The 19,335-nt window shown below is 50.1% G+C and overlaps 2 protein-coding genes and 1 long non-coding RNA gene across 3 annotated transcripts; all 3 read left to right on the forward strand.

Annotated features, from left to right (window-relative positions):
• Positions 1 to 1,189: 1,189 nt before the first annotated feature.
• Positions 1,190 to 4,518, forward strand: LOC103716773 (pumilio homolog 1-like). The gene is made up of 4 exons (XM_039133121.1): positions 1,190 to 1,545; positions 1,779 to 2,324; positions 3,572 to 4,129; positions 4,224 to 4,518. The coding sequence occupies exons 1-3, from the start codon at positions 1,471 to 1,473 to the stop codon at positions 4,127 to 4,129; spliced, it is 1,179 nt and encodes a 392-aa protein (XP_038989049.1). The 5' UTR covers positions 1,190 to 1,470; the 3' UTR covers positions 4,224 to 4,518.
• A 6,867-nt stretch (positions 4,519 to 11,385) lies between these two features.
• Positions 11,386 to 12,223, forward strand: LOC120112925. The gene is made up of 2 exons (XR_005514608.1): positions 11,386 to 11,702; positions 11,796 to 12,223. It is a non-coding gene; the product is annotated as an uncharacterized LOC120112925 (long non-coding RNA).
• A 3,291-nt stretch (positions 12,224 to 15,514) lies between these two features.
• LOC113460905 (transcription factor PCL1-like) lies at positions 15,515 to 18,077 on the forward strand. Its single transcript, XM_026808325.2, has 3 exons — positions 15,515 to 16,834; positions 17,495 to 17,608; positions 17,795 to 18,077. The coding sequence occupies exon 1, from the start codon at positions 15,636 to 15,638 to the stop codon at positions 16,590 to 16,592; it is 957 nt and encodes a 318-aa protein (XP_026664126.1). The 5' UTR covers positions 15,515 to 15,635; the 3' UTR covers positions 16,593 to 16,834; positions 17,495 to 17,608; positions 17,795 to 18,077.
• Positions 18,078 to 19,335: the final 1,258 nt, after the last annotated feature.

Here is a 19,335-nt window from a genome sequence, read left to right on the forward strand (position 1 = left end):
TGTATCAAAGTTAGCGATGATAGGCTCAAGAGAGTGATGAATTCTCTACAATGGCCCCCAAGGAAATAATTCCTCTATGGAAAGTTTTAGATCCAATCTTATTCTTATCCCTTCCGTGTATTTACTCTCAAGACTTGTTTGCAATATAAATGAAGATTAGAAAAAATGACGAGCAAACTTGTGATCCACGTGTCAACGGATTTGGTGATGTTTCTCATCGGGCGTGCTGGGTTGGACGATAAAATATCCAGCTTGTCAGGATCAAGCGCTACCATTACACCAAAACCCACAGGTATTAGTGAAGGCGCAACTTTATTTCCTTAAACTAGCGCAGGGGCCCATAGCGCCACGAGTAGACTCCGACCAAGCCTCGCCTAACTCCGGACTCTGACAGGGCCTCGCCAGTGGGTTCAGGGACCCCCTAGTGGTATAACCCACTCTACTCCTCCAGCGCATCCACGTTGGCAGGCGGCAGGACTGACTCGGCCCTCCAGGCCTCCGCCAACGTTGACTCAGCCCCTCAGGCCTCCGCCAACAATCCCCCCCAACGTGATGCCTGGGTTTCGAACTCGAGACCTATGGCTCTGATACCAATTGTCAGGATCAAGCGCTACCATTACACCAAAACCCACAGGTATTAGTGAAGGCGCAACTTTATTTCCTTAAACTAGCGCAGGGGCCCATAGCGCCACGAGTCGACTCCGACCAAGCCTCGTCCAACTCCGGACTCCGACAGGGCCTCGCCAGTGGGTTCAGGGACCCCCTAGTGGTATAACCCACCCTACTCCTCCAGCGCATCCACGTTGGCAGGCGGCAGGACTGACTCGGCCCTCCAGGCCTCCGCCAACGTTGACTCGGCCCCTCAGGCTTCCGCCAACACAGCTTTGGGATAAAGAGATAGGAATAAGGCGATAGTACCAGTGGAGAGTTCTTTAAAAGAATGGCGAGCTAAATCCGATGCAAAATTTTCTGGATCTTGTTATCCTATTGTGATGTCTGGATAAAAATCCAACGAATACTTCTGTTAAAGTAATTATTAGAAAACGAAATCTTAGGCAAGATATTTTGCGCCGGGGAACTCTGGGGCACGTGCGCCCCGAATCCTAGCCCCCGCTGACGTGGCGCCCCGAAACCCCGCGCTTTTCGAGCCCGACATCAGTATTTGCGCTGCTCCCCAATCCGGCAATCCCCATTCGCCACCCTCCTGTCTGGCTAGCCCGAGTCCCCTGCCCGGATCAATCACAGCCGCCCGTCTGTGAATCCCACGGTCGGGATCGCCCGGGCCGTTGGCCCCTATCAACCACCCAGGCGCTCGCCTCGCTCCTCTCCTCCCTTCTCTCTCTCACCCCCGCTCTTCTCCTTGTTCTCCCTCTCCAAGATTTAATGGTGGAACCCGTGGTCGATCGCGGAATACGGCGAGCTCCGATGTAGAAAGATCGCGCCTTTGCTCTCCGATCGCTGGATTCTCGAATGAGTTCGAAGTCGGTGCCACCGGACGGACACCTCCGCGTTCCTCTCCAGGGGGTGGTTGGTCCCGGAGCTCCGGTATTGGGGTTTTCTTGGTCGGAATCGTTGTTTTAATGACGAATGTTTCGATCTTTTTAGCTTAAACATCGTGTTTCCAGTTCCCGAATTTTGTATTTTGAAGCTTTGGAGCTTCGCAAGTCGCTTCCTTTTTCTCTTCTTCGCGAGATTTTTCTGTCTTTGTTTCGTTGGCTTGTTGGATGCCGAATGGGCACTGAGAGCCCGCTAACGTTGTTGTCGGATATGGGAATCAGGTCTCTGATGGAGATGGATTTAGTGGGGAGGATTTGGGGTTGCTGCTCCGGGAGCAGAGGAGGCTGGAGGCGAGTGATAGAGCGAGGGAGTTGAATCTTTATCGCAGCGGCTCCGCTCCTCCCACTGTGGAGGGGTCGCCGAGTGCTGTGCTGCCGGATATCTTGAGAGCCAAGAAGGGCACCGGGTTCTCCACGGAGGAACTTCGGTCCAATCCAGCCTACCCCTCTTACTACTATTCGCATGTAAATCTGAACCCCAGGCTCCCGCCGCCGTTGCTCTCAAAGGAAGACTGGCGGTCCATCCCTAGGTTCCGGGCCGGGAGCTCGGGACTTGGGGGGATTGGGGACCAGAGGAAGCCTCATAGGGCAGAGGATGGGGGCAGCAGATCGCTCTTCTCGATGCAGCCGGGAAAGAAGAAGATCGTGAGGTGGAGCCGAGGAGGGCGCCAGGTTCTGGTGAGATGGCTGGACAACGGAACAGGTGGGCTTCTTGGGCTGCCGGAAGTAGAGCTTGACAGGCAGAAGAGCTACGTGGAAGTCCTTCAGGTGATCTTCGGTGACGCAAAATCTTCTTGTCTTTTACCGCATACATACCAACTTCTTTTATCTGTTCTATTTATGTTGTGAAAAGAACAATATGCTGTAAAAGTTTCTTCCCTTTTAACCTCGTGATGCTGAAATCTTGTGACCACTACCAGATGATACATCTCTAATGGGTATTCTGATGGTTTTCCTTTTACGTATTTGGGTGATGCCAGGTAATCGTGGCCAACGTATCGGACTAGATTTAAAGCCTCATATTGCTATCAGTTAGTAACAGTTCATTTTGTCCTGTTGATGTTCTTAGCTTGCTCTTTTATGTCGATCTGGTAGGTTTCATGCTTGCTTATAATGAGGATGATTATATGATGTTTCTCAGGTAGTTGGGAGGTGTACTTTGAATGAGTGCTGGTAGATTCACAAGGCTCAGATTCTTAGGAAATGATCTGATATATAGCAATAAGTAACCATGAAAGATTGACTTTTTTTTTTTGTCTTTTTAAGGAGAGATAGACATCCTTAGCAAAAAAAAAAAGGATAGATAGACAAGCAAATCCATTTTTAAAAGGTTGTGAAAGAAATTTCAAACTTTCATTATTATTGATCCTTCCCCAACTGTTGATCAATGGCTATCAATCAATTTATTAATATTTTCATCCACTTAAATAAGCAAGTCAAGAATTCCTAAACAATCTGAATAACTGAACTTCTGAACCATACAGTTGACCCATGTTCTGATTGGTTGATATTTACTTGGCTTTCCAACGAAGCGATGCAAAATCATGAAGAAAATCATCCACATTTGTCAAGATTTGTAATGTATGGTTGGATTTTTTAATTGTGACACTGTTTTCAACTTCATGCATATTCCTGCTTGCTGTCCTATCAGTCGGTAGCCTTGTCATGCTATCTCATTTTCTGTTACCTGTTGTATTATCAGGCCTTTAATTCTTTATTCATTTTAGCTCGCCACCTTGTTGCTTCCACTGCTGCTTCTTCTAGAGTCTAATTCCGGCCTTGATTGTTTTGGCTTGTCCATTGGGTTTAGAAATATGTATTTGGAGGTATTCGATAAGGAGTAAAAAATAGAAAATAAGATATGAGGTAGTGGATATTGAAACTGTTTGAAGTTCTTCCAACACTATGTTTATTTATCACAAGGTGAATGTTTTTTCATTATGTTTGTGAATTTTGGTTACTACACTGCCTTTCTGTTAGTTGTTTTGGGTAAATATAGTTAATCTTTATTGCAGGATGACCTGGTTAGCACAACTTCCATCTTGGGGCACCCATCTTGTGCAGCCAGTCATGATACATTTGATGATGGGGCTGATCCACTAGGTTCTGCTGAAGCACAATTTTCTTCACATTGTGATATAGGACCTGTAGATGGCCTGCGATCTGGTGGCAATGCCCAAAATATGGATGTAATCAACAAATTTGGTTTACCGGCATCACATACATTTTCATCTGTTTTAGGCTCATCTCTTTTGAGAAGTGCTTCTCCTGATCCTCAGCTGGCAGCAAGAGCTCCCAGCCCTGGCCTACCACCTGTGGGTGTGAAACTCGGAGGCACTGACAAGAAGGCTAGCAATGGCTCATGTTCCTTCAATGTCTCATCTGGTACTGTTGAATCTGATGATCTTGTGGCGGCTTTATCTGGTTTGAACTTGTCCTCAACCGCATCAATAGATGAAAATATATGGTGCAATCGAAGCTGCAACAAGAGATTGATGATCAGCAGAGATTTCTTTCCAGGTGCTCAGAACCCTCAGCATCCTTATGCAAAAAATTCTGATCCAGGACTTTAAGTTTGCCCTCAGTTCCACAATCAGTTAAATCCTCATATCATGATTTGGATGAGGATGCTGGGCCTGTAGCCGACTTAAGCAATTCAATTTTAAGGCCAAATGGGCTGATGGAAGAGTGTGGCACCACTCTTTCCTCTGCCAATTCATATCTGAAAGCACCTTCTGCAGTTTCAGTTGCTAGTCTAGGTGGTTCTCCTTCTCATTATCCAAATGCTGCAAATGCAGAAGTTGCAAGCTATGGAACAGGTGTATACTCCATGAATTCAGCAGCAGCATCGATGATGGCTAATCATATTAATGCAAGTAATTTGACCCCACTGATGGAAAGTGCCGCTGCTGCATCTGAAATATAGGGTGGCTACCCAAAATATTGGTTTTAAAAGTGCCATGCTTATTGTTACGGGGGAACTTAGCCGCCACGCCCCACGTGACCGGCACGCGCATCCAGAAAGACTACGGCAGTCCCTTGATCCAGTAATCCGACCCCGAGTCGGATATCTTCGGCTCCGCAGCCTGACCCCGAGTCGGCTGCCCCTTGATCCAGCTGTCCGACCCCAAGTCGGATATCTTCGGCTTCGCAGCCCGACCCCGAGTCGGCTGCCCCTAGATCCAGCTGTCCGACCCCAAGTCGGATATCTTCGGCTTCGCAGCCCGACCCCGAGTCGGCTGCCCCTAGATCCAGCTGTCCGACCCCGAGTCGGATATCTTCGGCTTCGCAGCCCGACCCCGAGTCGGCTGCCCCTTGATCCAGCAGTCCGACCCCGAGTCGGTAATCTCTCGACAACGACAGGCTGTTCCCCTGAAGCACGCCGCGGCCCTCTGCTCCACTACTCCCTGCAACGGTCGTATCCGGCGCTGCTCCACGATCCCCTGTAACAGCCGTACAAAGCGGAGCTCCACTACGCCCTGTCATGGCCGTACCCAGCGCTGCCCCACGACGCCCTGTAACGGCCATGTCAGTGGCAGCTCCATCGTGCTACACGATGACCAACCCCCCAGAAGGACCCCCCAGCCTGGTATATATGCGGCTGGGGGGAGAAGGGGGGAAAGAAAGAAAAAGTTTTCCAGAGCATTCTCTTACCTGCTACTGCTATCTCTCCTTCTCCTTCAATCCTCTCTGATTTGATCGTCGGAGGGCCCCCACTACCCCAGTGGTGGTGCGAGGCTTGCTTGCAGGTTTCCCGGTGGAAGGTGGAGTGCAACCAACCCAACTCCAAGGGAATCCCGTTCACACCGCTGTGCCAATCGTTCTCGGTTTGGACCACCAGCAACAGTTGGCGCTAGAGGAAGGGCCCCGGCCACGCACAGACCTTCCCGCTGGGGGGGGGCTGTGTTGTGGGATGGGGTTCCCAGTTTAGTCCCACATCGGATAATCAGCGGAAAGGTCTGTGCCTTAAATGGGGGGTGCAAACACCTCTTCTAACCGAGGGCCCTTTTGTAGGACAAAACCGTGAGGGTAGGGGTAGTACCTCCGCGGACCCCCGCGCCGGCAGGGCTCGGGACTGTCATTGGGCTCCGGCCCTGGGCGACCTCCCGCAGACCCGAAGCGGCAATCCCAGAGCGGACAATACCTCGGGGAGGACGCGGATGCTTTCCCTGCTCGTCCGGTGTGCGGGCTGGTGTCGGGGTTCCGACCCCACATCAGTTGGCGCTAGAGGAAGGGACGGATCTCAGAGCGATCGTAATGGCACGGCGAGGTGGTCGTGGAGCTTCCAACGCTTCCGGTCGCGGGGCCTCTCGCGCCTCCGGCCGGGAGGCCGCTGCATCTCCAACGCGCTCTCAGCAACACTCCACCGCCCCACCGCCTATTCAGACGGTCGAAGCCGCTCAGTTCGACCAGCTAGCCCAGCAGGTTCGCACCCTCGCGGAGGCGGTGCAGAATCTGCAGGGTGTGATGTCCCGGGCGCCGCAGCGGGCTCAGGAGCCGCTGCTGCCTGAGCGTTCGCCTGCTCTCCTCAACCCGCGCTCCTTCCTCTCCCATGGGGAGGAGCGCCGGCGCGAGGAGGATTCTCGAGCGCGTCCCATTCTGCCGGGACCTTCTCATCGGAGCTGCGCGGGGTACGAGAGGCGGACCAGGGCGCATTCCCAGACCCCCCAGTCCTCGAGGAACCCGCGCTCCAGTCGGTCTCCCTCCTGCCGCTCCTTGTCTCCCGCCCACCGGTCGCGCTCCCTGGACCGGCGGGTGGACGATCTCCACCGACAACTCCAGGTCCTGAAGGGCCATTCCAAAGATCCCTTCGCCGACTTGGAGATCTCCTCCCAGCCAGCGCTAGCCTCGAGGATCCTGCGGACCCCGAATCCGCCGGGGTTCAAGATGCCGGCGATCGAGCCCTATGACGGGGCAGCGGACCCGCGGGATCACATCGAGAGTTTCAGGACCCTTATGCTCCTCCACGGAGCATCAGATCCTCTCCTCTGCAAGGCTTTCCCAGCAACCCTCCGTGGCCCGGCAAGGGCGTGGTTCGCCGGCCTGGAGGCTAACTCAATCCAGTCCTTCGACCAGTTCACTCGCCTCTTCATCACTCATTTCGCCGTCAGTAGCCGGCGGCGACTGGTCTCCGACTTCCTCTTTGATGTTCGGAAAAACGAGGGAGAAAGCCTGCGGGATTATCTCACCCGCTTCAACAAGGCTACGCTGGAGGTCCGGAACCTGAGCCAGGAGGTAGCTCTTTCAGCCCTGAAGCGCGGCTTCCGGAAGGGCAGACTCACCTTCTCCCTGGACAAACGCCTGCCGAGGAGCTTTCCGGAGCTGTTGTCCCGGGCGAACCAGTATGCGGACGCCGAGGAGGCGGCCGCCCACCGGAGCAAGGAGGCCGCCGAGATCCCTCCAAAGCTTGGGAAGAAAAGGCGAAAAGAGGCACGCCAGAGGAGGAGCCCGACGCCCCAGCGTCGGCGCAGAAGCCCGTCGCCGGCGAGGAACCACGGCGCCCCACGCCCTCGTTCTCCGCCCCGACGTTTCAACCGGTACACCCCTCTCCTGACTCCCCGGGCCCAGATCCTTATGGAGATCAAGGGGCGGGAGGACCTCCCGGCCCCGAGACAGATGCGGAAGATCCCTGGGAGGAGGCCCTCCCGGGCGTACTGTGAGTACCACCGGGACCACGGCCACGACACCGAAGACTGCTTCCAGCTTCGGGACGAGATCGAGGCTCTCATCCGCCGGGGGCGTCTCGGACGATATGTGAACGACCGACGTCCCCCCGCGGACCCGCGTCCAGCCGACCCGGCTCCTCCGGAGCCTCGGGAGCAGAATCGACCCGTTGCGGGCGTGATCCACACTATCACTGGGGGCTGCTCACGGCCCGTGAGGAACGCAGGGGGCTCGGCGGAAGCGTCAGGGACGGCCATCGTAAAGAGGCAGAGGGTCGGTAATGTAATCACCTTTTCTGATGAGGATGTAAAGGGGGTTCAGACTCCCCACGATGACGCCATGGTGATATCCCTCACTATGGCAAACTATGATGTAAGGCGTGTTCTTGTTGATAGTGGAAGCTCAGCTGATATTTTGTTTTACGAGGCCTTCCAAAAAATGAGCTTGACCAGACAATTGTTGCACAAAACATCCACCCCCCTCATCGGATTCACTGGTGACGCTGTCCCGGCCGAAGGAGTCGTTGAGCTGCCTGTGACTGCGGGCGTTACACCCGCAGAAGCCACGGTGCGACTCGGGTTCTTGGTCGTCCGTGTTCCCTCGGCCTACAACGCTATCCTCGGACGACCTGGACTGAACGCCCTTCGTGCGGTGGTCTCTACGTACCACTTGCTCATGCGGTTCCCCACGGCGGCTGGGATTGGAGAGGTCCGAGGTGACCAACCGACCGCACGGCAATGTTTCCTAGCGACTCTCAAAGGGAAGAAGCCCGTGGAAGCCCTAAGCGTCGAGTCCCTTGATGCCAGAGACGAGGTGGCCTTGCGGCAGGGGGAGCCAGCCGAGGGTGTGGTCGAAGTTCCCCTCGAGGAAGGCCGCCCAGACCGGACGGTCCGGGTCGGCGCCAATCTCGACTCGGGAGCTCGGGCCCGGTTGGTGGAATTCCTCCGAGCCAATGCCGATGTATTTGCCTGGTCGGCGGCCGATGTACCCGGGATCGACCCGAAGGTCATTTCTCACGCCCTCAACGTCGACCCGACCCACCGACCAGTAAAGCAAAAGAAGAGACACTGTGCCCCGGATCGGATCCGGGTGGTCGACCAGGAGGTAAACAAGCTCTAGGAGGCAGGATTCATAAGGGAGGTGAGTTACCCCGAGTGGCTGGCAAATGTCATACTTGTCCGGAAGGCGAGCGGGAAGTGGAGGATGTGCGTCGACTACACCGACCTGAACAAGGCATGCCCCAAGGATAGCTTTCCGCTTCCGCGGACAGACCAACTGGTCGACGCGACTTCCGGATATCAGCTGCTGTCTTTCATGGACGCCTTCTCCGGCTACAACCAGATAATGATGGCCCCACAGGACGAGGAGAAAACTGCTTTTATAACAGACCGGGGGCTGTACTGCTACAAGGTGATGCCTTTCGGTCTGAAGAATGCTGGCGCCACTTACCAGCGCCTCGTCAACAAAATCTTTAAAGAGCAAATCGGCCGGAACATGGAGGTGTACGTGGACGATATGCTGGTGAAGAGCCGCCATGCAGATCAGCACATCGCGGACCTGGAGGAGACTTTCACCACCTTGCGGAAGTTTCGCATGAAGCTGAACCCAGCGAAGTGCGCCTTCGGCGCTTCGGCCGGGAGGTTCCTTGGTTTCATTGTCAACCAGCGGGGTATCGAAGCAAACCCGGACAAAATCAAGGCTATCCAAGGTATGTCCCCCCCGACCAAAGTGAAGGAGGTTCAGGAGCTCGCTGGAAGGGTTGCCGCGCTCGGACGATTTGTGGCAAAATCGGCCGAACGCTGCCAACCATTCTTCAAGGTGTTGAAACGCCCGAAAGACTTCCTCTGGACGGCCGAATGTCAAGCAGCGTTCGACCAACTCAAGGAATATCTGGCGTCTCCTCCCCAGCTGTCCAAGCCGCAAGAAGGGGAGATGCTCTACCTCTATCTGGCGGTCTCCCCAACCGCGGTCAGTGCGGTGCTGGTTCGAGAAGAGGCAAAGCTCCAGAAGCCCGTGTACTACATCAGCCGGGTCTTACGGGATGCCGAGACGCGGTACACGAAGGCTGAAAAGATCGCCTTCGCGCTGCTGACCGCGACCAGGAGGCTTCGCCCCTATTTCCAGGCCCATTCGGTCACTCTCTTAACCGACCAACCATTACGACAGATCCTCAGCAACCCCGAGAATGCGGGACGACTGGTGAAGTGGGCAGTAGAACTCGGTGAGTTCGACATCCGCTACCAGCCTCGACCCGCCATCAAGGCCCAGGTGCTCGCGGACTTCCTCGCTGAGTGCACGGTGCAGGAGGCGGAACCTAGACCGCCGGAAACGCCCAGCCTCGACCTCCCGATCTGGACGCTTCATATCGATGGGTCGTCGAACCCCGAAGGAGGAGGGGCCGGGCTGGTCCTTACCAGTCCTGATGGAGTGATAGCCGAGTATGCCTTGAGGTTTGGATTTCCAGTGACCAACAACGAGGCGGAGTACGAGGCCCTAGTCGCGGGACTCAAACTCACCAAGGAGCTCGGCATCCGGCGTCTGAAGGTCTTCACCGACTCCCAGCTGGTGGTCGGGCAGGTCCGTGGGGAGTTCGAGGCCCGGAGCCCGACCATGCAGAACTACGTCCGGAAGGTGCAAGCGCTCATTCCCGACCTCGGCAGCGTCGACTTCCAGCAGGTCCCCAGAAGCGAAAATGCCAGGGCCGACAGGTTGTCCCGCTTGGTGGGCGCAGAGGCGCACAACTTGTCGAGGGCGATCTACCTAGAGACCCTGGATGCGCCGAGCATCGGCGAGGCTGGAGCGGTGATGGCGATTGATCCGGAGCCGTCTTGGATGGATCCGCTCGTCGCCTACCTCGCCGAAGGGATCCTCCCTGAAGACGAAGAGCAAGTTCGGCGACTTGTCAAGAAGTCCGCCCACTACGTACTCTATGAAGGGAGGCTGTATCGGACCTCGTTCACCGCCCCCCATTTAAGATGCCTCCGCTCCTCGGAGGCGGTCTACGTCCTCGGCGAAGTCCACGAGGGCATCTGCGGATCGCACTTGGGGGCTAGGTCCTTAGCGCACAAGATCATGAGGCAAGGCTATTATTGGCCTACCTTGTTGGAGGACTCGAAGGATCACGTGCGGAAATGCGACGCCTGCCAGCGCCACGCCAACGTCCAGAGAGTCCCTTCTGTCCCCTTGGCCCCGATCACCGCACCCTGGCCCTTCGCACAGTGGGGAATGGATATCCTCGGACCATTCCCCGTCGCTTCAGCCCAGCAGAAATTTTTGATTGTTGCAATCGACTACTTCACCAAGTGGGTAGAAGCAGAGCCGCTGGCCACTATCACGGAGGCGCAAGTCCGGAAGTTCGTGAAGAAGAACATCATTGTCCGATTTGGGGTACCTCGGGTCTTCATCTCGGATAATGGTCGACAGTTCGACAACAAGCATTTCCGTGACTTCTGCGAGGAGTTCGGGATCGAGCATCGGTTTACATCTGTGTCGCATCCCCAAACCAACGGTGAGGCCGAGGTCACAAATCGGACGATCCTCCAAGGAATTAAGGCGCGAATCGGTCGGACAGGGCAAGCTTGGGTCGAAGAACTCGAGAATGTCCTTTGGGCGTATCGGACCACGCATCGGACCCCTACCGGGGAGACGCCATTCAGCCTAACCTATGGCACGGAAGCGGTCGTCCCCGTGGAGCTCGGACTCCCCTCACCTCGGGTGGCCGCGCACCGACCCGAGGTCAATTCGGAGCAGCTCCGAGGGAACCTGGACCTCTTGGAAGAAGCAAGGGAAATGGCGCAGGTTCGGATGGCGATGTATCAGCGGAGGGTGGCCCGATATTATAACTCCAAGGTCCGACCGAAACTTTTCAGAATCGGAGATCTGGTGCTAAGGCGAGCCAAAGCATCTCAACCCGCGGAAGGTGGGAAGCTGGCGCCGAATTGGGAAGGCCCGTATAGGGTTCGCTGGGTAAACCGACCTGGCTCCTACCAGTTGGAGGCCCTAGATGGTCGAGAAATTCCAAGGAGCTGGAATTCCGCTAACCTACGGGTGTATTACCAGTAGAACGACAAAACCAGGAAGACAGTTCGAAGAATGTACAACTCTTTTCATTTCAATAATTCTTGGTTACAACGGTGTGTTCGTGTGATTACAAAGACCAGTTTGTGTTTATGGTTGTCAGGCAATGATGAAAGACCAGTTTGCGACCTATGTTGTGCAGAAAGTATTGGAGACTTGCGATGATCAGCAGTGTGAGCTGATCCTCTCACTGATAAAGGTCCACTTGAATGCACTGAAGAAATATACTTATGGAAAGCATGTAGTCGCACATGTAGAGAAACTTGTTGCAGCTGGAGGTATGATACACGAGACTTGTTAACAATCTTATCAAAAGAAACTGCCATTTTTGCAATATACATGATGGTAGATAAGCAGCAGCATGCACTTAATTTGCAATGCAATTGCTTTCAAGAACCAGAGAGGGTACAATGGGCTTTCCTCCATTTTTTACTTCTATCTGGTTGTTGTCGTATGGCTTTAATTTTTATGACTCTTAACAAGTTTTGTTTCATGCAGAAAGAAGAATAGTTCAGTTTTCATATACATCGTAGAAGGCATAGGGCAGGAAGTTGTACAGCTAACAGAGGCAAGCACAGGCTTCTTTTGCATTTATCTATCCATGTAGGCAGATATGAGCTGGTCGGTACTAAATTAGTTGCTTGAGTGAGAATTGTACATTCTCTAGTTTGAAGTTATAGCGAATCATGTGAAGGCTGAGGCCCCTTGGAGAGGAGATAAATGTTTGCACAAGTTGTTCAGGTGTGTAAAGAAATGATAAAGGAAAAAAGAAGGGTAGAGTATGGTAGCCATGACTGCACAAATGTTGTGATGTGGAGTGCTCTGTCATTTAAGTGAAACCAGTATTTTCTTTTGTTAAGCATGGGATTCATTCATTTCTCTTGTGGTGTACGATCTTTTAATTCAAGCCCCTGGAATCATCTCCATGGTTGGTTTTGCATTTCCTCTGATGATATGAATGCCTTATTTAATTTTAGTTGTAATATGCTGTGTTTCAATAGCTGATATCTAGTCATGTTCATAATATTGCCATCGTGCGCGTGCGATTGTGTATATGATCTTTCTTCGGAGATCTAGTCATGTTCATAATATTGTTTACTTTCTTTCTTTTACCCTTTCATAAAGTAGTCTCCTCTGGATAGTAGTGGAGAAATAAAATCTTCGAGCTTGTTCCTCGTATTTATCCTTTTTGGTGGGGTTGTGACTAGGAAATTAGAATCCGGAGGGAAGCTACCTGAAGGTGTTGCAAATGGTATTAGATATTCTTAGAGAAGCATGGCATCGTCGCAAGCATCCACATTTCCAGGGCTGAGGTTCTGCTAGAATTCAGATGTCGGTCCCAGGCTGCCGGAACTGGTGCAGGCCTTGGCTTCTTCTCTGCGCAGCGTGGCATAATTGTCTTGCATCTTATGCCATTTGGTTTTGGACAGCGGTCTCTGTCTGGCTTTAGTTTAGAGAAGGAAGCGTCACCCATCGGCAACTTTAAGTATGACCTGCCACCCCTCGTTGAAAGAAGTTTTGTCGAGAGAGAAGCTTTATCGCCCACTGGCCATTTAACTATCACCTTGTATATAATCAAATAAAGCTGCATCGGGAGTCCATGGTGCTGACAATAAAGCTTTTCCGACCCAAGTCAATTTGAGCATGGTTGTTGTTTATTCTGATTTTAACTGATCATCAGTTGCCTGTTACTGCTGATCCAAATAGACTTGTTATTATTGTGGTGAGATGACTATGACAACAATTTCAGAAAAAATATTCTTGGAGCTAGCCCTACTATTGAAAAGAAAAAAAAGAGAGAGAATCCGTTGCCATGGATCATGAAAAGATCGATGTTTTATATTATAATCTTGCTCCATCTAATGACCAATCACTTCCTGTCATATTGAATATGGTTAATTTGGACTCATTTGGTCCACTGAAAAAAATTATTTTTTTAAAAATATTTTTTTATAAAAAGTTGATACTCGGGCATATGTATAATTTTTATATATTTAATTGACCAAAAAGCATCTAGTTTTCCAAAAAAAATAAAAAATATATGTTATGTTCTTAATAAAAAAATTATTTTATTTTATCTAAAAATTGGAGAGTATTTGAGAAAAAACTATTCAAATTTTCAAACGGTAGGAATTATACTTTTCTGCATCTTATATGATTTTTTTTTTTTTTGGTGAATCGGCAGCTCACACTACCTTAGCATGAGAACTGCCAGCTACATCAGCATCAAGCAAACAACGTAAAGCAAAATGAACAGAAGCCTGCTGAGTCCAAAGAAACTCTCCAGAGTGATGTGCAGCGAAAAAGGCGACCCAGTCAGCCGTCTGATTCGCCTCCCGAAAAATATGCCCGACCTGAAGAATCCGGCACTCCCATAGCATCCGGCGAATATCACTCAGAAGTAGGTGCTCCACCTCCTCCTGCCCCATCTCCCTGAGGCGCGCTATCAGGGAAGCTGAGTCTCCCTCCAAAATGATGCAGCCTGCCTGCAAAACATATCTCGCATAAGAAATCCCCTCCCAGGCTGTCCTGAGCTCCGCTCCAAAGGCCGAGGCCTCGAAGGAGCGGCAATCTCCTGCTGCAATCAGCCTGGTGCCATAATCTCTGATGACAAAAGCTACTCCCGCCTGATTGCCACCGCCGGGCAAGCTTCCATCGAAGTTCACTTTTAGGTAGCCAGAGGGTGGGGGCTCCCAAGAGACAAAGACAAACCCAGACGTTGTGGTAGCGAAGAGGGGTCCCAAATGTCCCTAGCTATTCCAGATGAATCAACCTCAGTGGCCTCCAAGATCTCCACTGCCTAACATGGAGCCCGCTCTACAACGGACCTCAGCGAAGCCCTTCTCCCCTCAAAAACTCTGGCATTCCTGTCTAGCCAGATACGCCAGGTAGATAGCAGCAGTGCTCGGCGATCGTAAGGCGTTTCTAACCTGCTGTAGAATATCTCCCACACTAAAGGTAAGCCTTGGGAAGGATGCCCTCCTCCAGACCTGAGCTGCTCGCAGGCACTCAAAAAGCACATGGCTAATAGTCTCCACGGCCTCCGGGCAATCCATGCACATCGGGGACAACCCCATCCCCCTCCTATCCAACATCCTCTTGGTTGGCAGACAGTCTTAGACACCTTCCAAATGAAAAGTGCCACCTGCGGATGAGCTCGCATCCTCCAAATCCACCTGCCCTCACAGCGTCTGATCGGCTCACCCCCCAACAACGCCTGCATATCGGCTGCCCTCACCCTAGCTGACCTAGTCGTCGCCCACACCTGCCTATCCAACCCCTTCTGAGGAATCGGAATGGCCAGCACTCGCTCCGCAAGATGTGTCCCAAAACCCTCCTTAATCACAACCTCATCCCACCAGCCCTTGCTAGGGATCATCAGATCCCTAACTCTGCGACCGACCAGTCTCGTAGAATTGACCATCATCGGCAGCCTACCGAGCAGTAGCTCTGTCAGCCACCGATCCTCCAAAATGTCAATGGACTGCCCATCCCCAACCATCCACCTGATCGCCAGAAGTTACTAAGGGCACGCATGAGCAAATCTCACGCCAAATAGTATATGATTCTTTTTTCAAATATAAAAATTTTATTTTTCATAAAAAACTTTTTTATGTTTTTTAAAAAATATAAATAAATTTAAAATATTTTTCTATTTTTTTTTATTAAACGTACTATCTTCTTCGCTTTTTTGTGTAAACGAATCCTTGGTGCTGTCAATAGTGGAAAATCGGCAGTCGGCCATTCCAAGATGTCGATTTCCATTTATTGGACCACACATCATTTTTACAAGGCTGATTGGAAAGGAAGAGAAAAGTGAGATGCTGGTCCAGGACTGGTGGACCAATCAGGTTGGCCCATCATCCTAGTGGTAGGTGATTGGGGTTCCGTTCACACTGCAATGCAAGCAACCCAACCAATTGCTGACCATTAACAGCAAGATATATATCAAGATTCGTATCGAGCCGTTGATAGTTTCTGTGGCCAACGTGGCACCGCCTCTTCTCTCCAAGCGAAGCAAAAGTAAATCTTTTATGGGATATATATCAAAAGCGGGCAGCATCCGATTTTAATAAATCCATCAGTGGAAAAGGCAAAAGTGAAAGCGGATCAAAAATATCCGGCTAATCGGTCCACGTCGGCAATCGGACAGGTACAGTTGTGGTGCACTTTTCCATCAGACATTTAAACTAATAAATATCCCAAAAAGCCCCCCTTCTCCCCCGTCTTCTCCTCTCGCCTTCCATCGTCTCCGGCGACTCAAACCCCCATAATCTATGGCCTTCCCTTTCTTTAAACCCTAATTGGATTTCTCTTGTCGGATCTTGAATTCCCGTGATGGGGAAGGAAGCCGAAGACAGCGACTTCGACCGCCTTGCCGCCGAGGACGGCTGCGACGGGGACGAGGGAAGGGTCCTCGAGTGGGAGATCGGGCTCCCCAGCGCCGACGACCTCACTCCGTTGTCCCAGTCTCTTATCTCTCCGGAGCTCGCCTGCGCCTTTAGTATCAAGACGGACCCCCCAAGAACCCTGCTCGACGTCCACCGCGCCTCCCAGCACACCGTCTCCAACCTCCGTCGCCACGCCCCGTCGTCCTCCTCCTCCTCCACCTCTGTCCTCAGATCCTTCGAACCTTTCCCCTCCCCTGCCTCCGCCGCCGCCGCCGCCGCCGATGACCCCATGGTTCTTGAGGGCGACGATCCTGCCGGCAAGGACGGCCCTGGCGAGTCCTCGCGCAAGGTCCCTCGGTCGGATGCCTCTCCATCCGGCACCGCCGCCGCCGCCATGGAGGAGACCTACTCCTCTGCTCCACGGCCGGAGAACTCCAACGACGATCACTCTGCGAGAACTCTCAAGCGCCCCCGCCTCGTTTGGACCCCGCAGCTCCACAAGAGGTTCGTTGATGTCGTCGCCCATCTTGGCATCAAGAACGCCGTGCCGAAGACCATCATGCAGCTGATGAACGTCGAGGGGCTGACGAGGGAGAACGTCGCGAGCCATCTCCAAAAGTATCGCCTTTATCTCAAGAGGATGCAGGGGCTTCCGGACGACGGGCCGTCGTCCTCCGACCATCTGTCTGTCTCCAAGCCGGTGCCACAGAGCTTGCACGAGCCTCCAGTGCCGGTACCCATGCCCTATGCGGTGCCGGCAATGATCCCGATGCCGGTATTTGGCATGGCTCATCTCCATGGGCATGGAGGTCCTGTGGGGATGGTGCCAGTCAATAACCACCAGAATAATGGAGCGTATCATGGATTTGAGTCACACCATCCTTGTGGAACTTTCGAGGAGTAGCACAAGGACTGGTCTGGTGGTAACAAGTTTGGTTCAATTGTTTCATATCCTCATGCTACGCCCAGTGATAAGCAACAGAGAAATAAAAACAATTGTTGACTAAATTTCTCCAGAGAGGCATGGCAGAATGACGCTCTGCCTTGTTATGTTCTGTTGTGTGGCGAGCTTATTCTCCTGATACTTTAACCAATTTGGTTTTGCATTAATATGTCCAGTGCCTGGTTTTAGGAGCTTATCTGGAGGTACTTTGTTAATTCTGAACTCAATTTATCCATCTTTTTGTGTCTTTGTGTTGAAGTTAAGAAGCATCATGTATATTTTAAGCACCTATTGCTAGTATAGCATCTTCTGTTTTCATAATTAACAATGGACAACATTCAGGGGTTCTTTGTCCTGTCTTAGGCATAAGGGTTTAGTTAGCGATCCTTGGCCGGAATTCATAGTTCATCTCATGATGTTTCATTTCAGTATATGAGTTAGATAAACAATTATGTCAGAGGTAGCTGCACTGGAAGAGTGATTATTTTACTAGGGTCAAGTGGTCAACAAGCTCCATTTATATTTCTAGATTTGCTGCCGAGTTACTGACATCTTTATTTGATGATTAGTGCACACATAAGCATAGAATATCTCAAGTATGCCTCCTACATTTACACTTGGCAAATAAAAGTTATCAAACATGTTAAAGAGTGAGCTATGTATCTGACTCTTTTTCGGATAGTGGTTTGATATCCAAATTTATGTTTGTAAATGTGGAAAATTTGTTTTCTTCTATTTATCCATCTTTGTGTCCTTTTCTCTAGTAATGATATTATGATAATTTGACTGTTTGTTTCAATTTTAGTTTTCCTTTTTCTAGAAATGGTAGCTTATATGCCTCCTGAAGTCTCAACTATCTATAGGATCGCGTGCAAGACTATTCTATGCGGTTGTTTTATCTCCACGGGATTACCATATTTTCAGTCATGCGCTGCTTTTCAATAGTGTCTGAGATGATTGCCTTCTTTTACTACCAGGTAGACATGCTTGGGTTAATTACTGCTTAATTTCACCATTTATCTAGGCCTTTGGGTAATTCATCATATGGTATAGCATCATTGTACAGTTTATTTTTGTAGACTTGCAATATTCATTTTGCAAAAAGCATCAATATGTTGTTATGTGCTTATGTGTGCCAAATTTATTGCGAGGATGTGGAAAAGCTCGCAATGGCAATGGATGTGGCTATTACTGATCGGTGAAGATTGAAAAATGCCAGACCCAAACAACTGGATTAACCTTAGTTGTTATGGTTGTGGTCATAACTTTTGAAGGTGAATTTTTGAACTTCTGTTAGCAATATGAAAGTTAGGCCACAGGCTTATAACTTGTGGCTGTTAAAGCTAGAAGTATGCATTTAGACACGCTGCAACATCCATGAAGATAAATGTTAAACTACTACAAGTATGCTTGTCTAAATTCATGCCAGGACAAGTTGATGCTTCATGACTACTTGAGTGAAAGTTCTATTCTTGTTTCTATTTCATTGTATCATCATTGCCTTTTCCTTCTGCACATTTTAGCATGTTAAAAAGCAATTAAAGCATAAATCTTCTTAAAATTACAGTTTTTTTCTTTTTTTAATGGTCCATGCCCTTATGAAGCATATTTTCTTGGGTCCACCCCTAAAGTCTCCTAAATTCTGCTTCTTTTGGTTGCACCTTATACAAGTACTAATTTGAGAATCTTTCATTATTACATTTTCAATCTATTTTTCCATTTGATATTTGTACCAGATCCTGTTTTCTCTCTCTCTATTCAACTTTCAAATTGAAATAAACACAAATTTGAGTAAAAAAAAAATATTACTTATACATTTTTCCTTGTCTTAAAAGGATCTGGTAGCCAAACCACACTTCTTCTCCCTCTCCTACTCTCATTCTCCATGTCACTTCGGACAATGAGCAATGTAAAAATTATCAATCCACTTAAAGGCCTTGTTTCTACTCCTCTTTTTCATAGCCATCATCTAACCCGCTTCCAATATCCTTTTTTTTTCTAAATGGAAAAATTGGATTATATGTTAGAATAACAAGCAAATCCCCTTGGATTCTTTTCTCTTGATACCATAAGATGAGCGAGCACAAAAAATAGGTTGCGAGGAAAGAAAATGATCCACCATCTTGCTCATCTTATGACATTCATAGCTTATTTTTCTTTCATCTCTCTTTTCCACTCCCTACTATTGGTAGATATGCAGTTCATCTGCGAAAATTATCTCAGAAAATAAATCAATCCTATTGCTTACATATATATTCGCAATGCAATATGATTATCCTACATTAATAGTATTTCATCAAATAACAACTCAAGGTTCAAGCAAAGTTCTTAAAGCCAACACTATATCCCCTTAAAGAGTTCCTTAGGGATGATTGTTGCCTGGTTTTTGTCTACACATGTTGAATTTGTTTCTTACTTGGTTGGCAGAACTACTATATAGCACATTATGTAGACCAGATTTCATGACTTGCACAAATGTACCGCTCATTGATGCAAATCTAGACAATTCTACTAAGGCAATAAAAGTGATTTCTCTTTAATAATCTCAACAAGATGAAAGTCTCCTTAGATTAGTAGGGTTCCATTGACTACATGATATCTAAGAAGAAGGAATCTTGTTCATGGAAACTATTGGAAAAATATAAGATGCCTGTGACTTCCATTACCTGCTTGCCCTCCTTTTTTTTCTATAGAAGGCATCTTC

Source organism: Phoenix dactylifera, chromosome 13 (assembly GCF_009389715.1).
Source record: "Phoenix dactylifera cultivar Barhee BC4 chromosome 13, palm_55x_up_171113_PBpolish2nd_filt_p, whole genome shotgun sequence".
Classification (NCBI taxonomy): domain Eukaryota; kingdom Viridiplantae; phylum Streptophyta; class Magnoliopsida; order Arecales; family Arecaceae; genus Phoenix; species Phoenix dactylifera.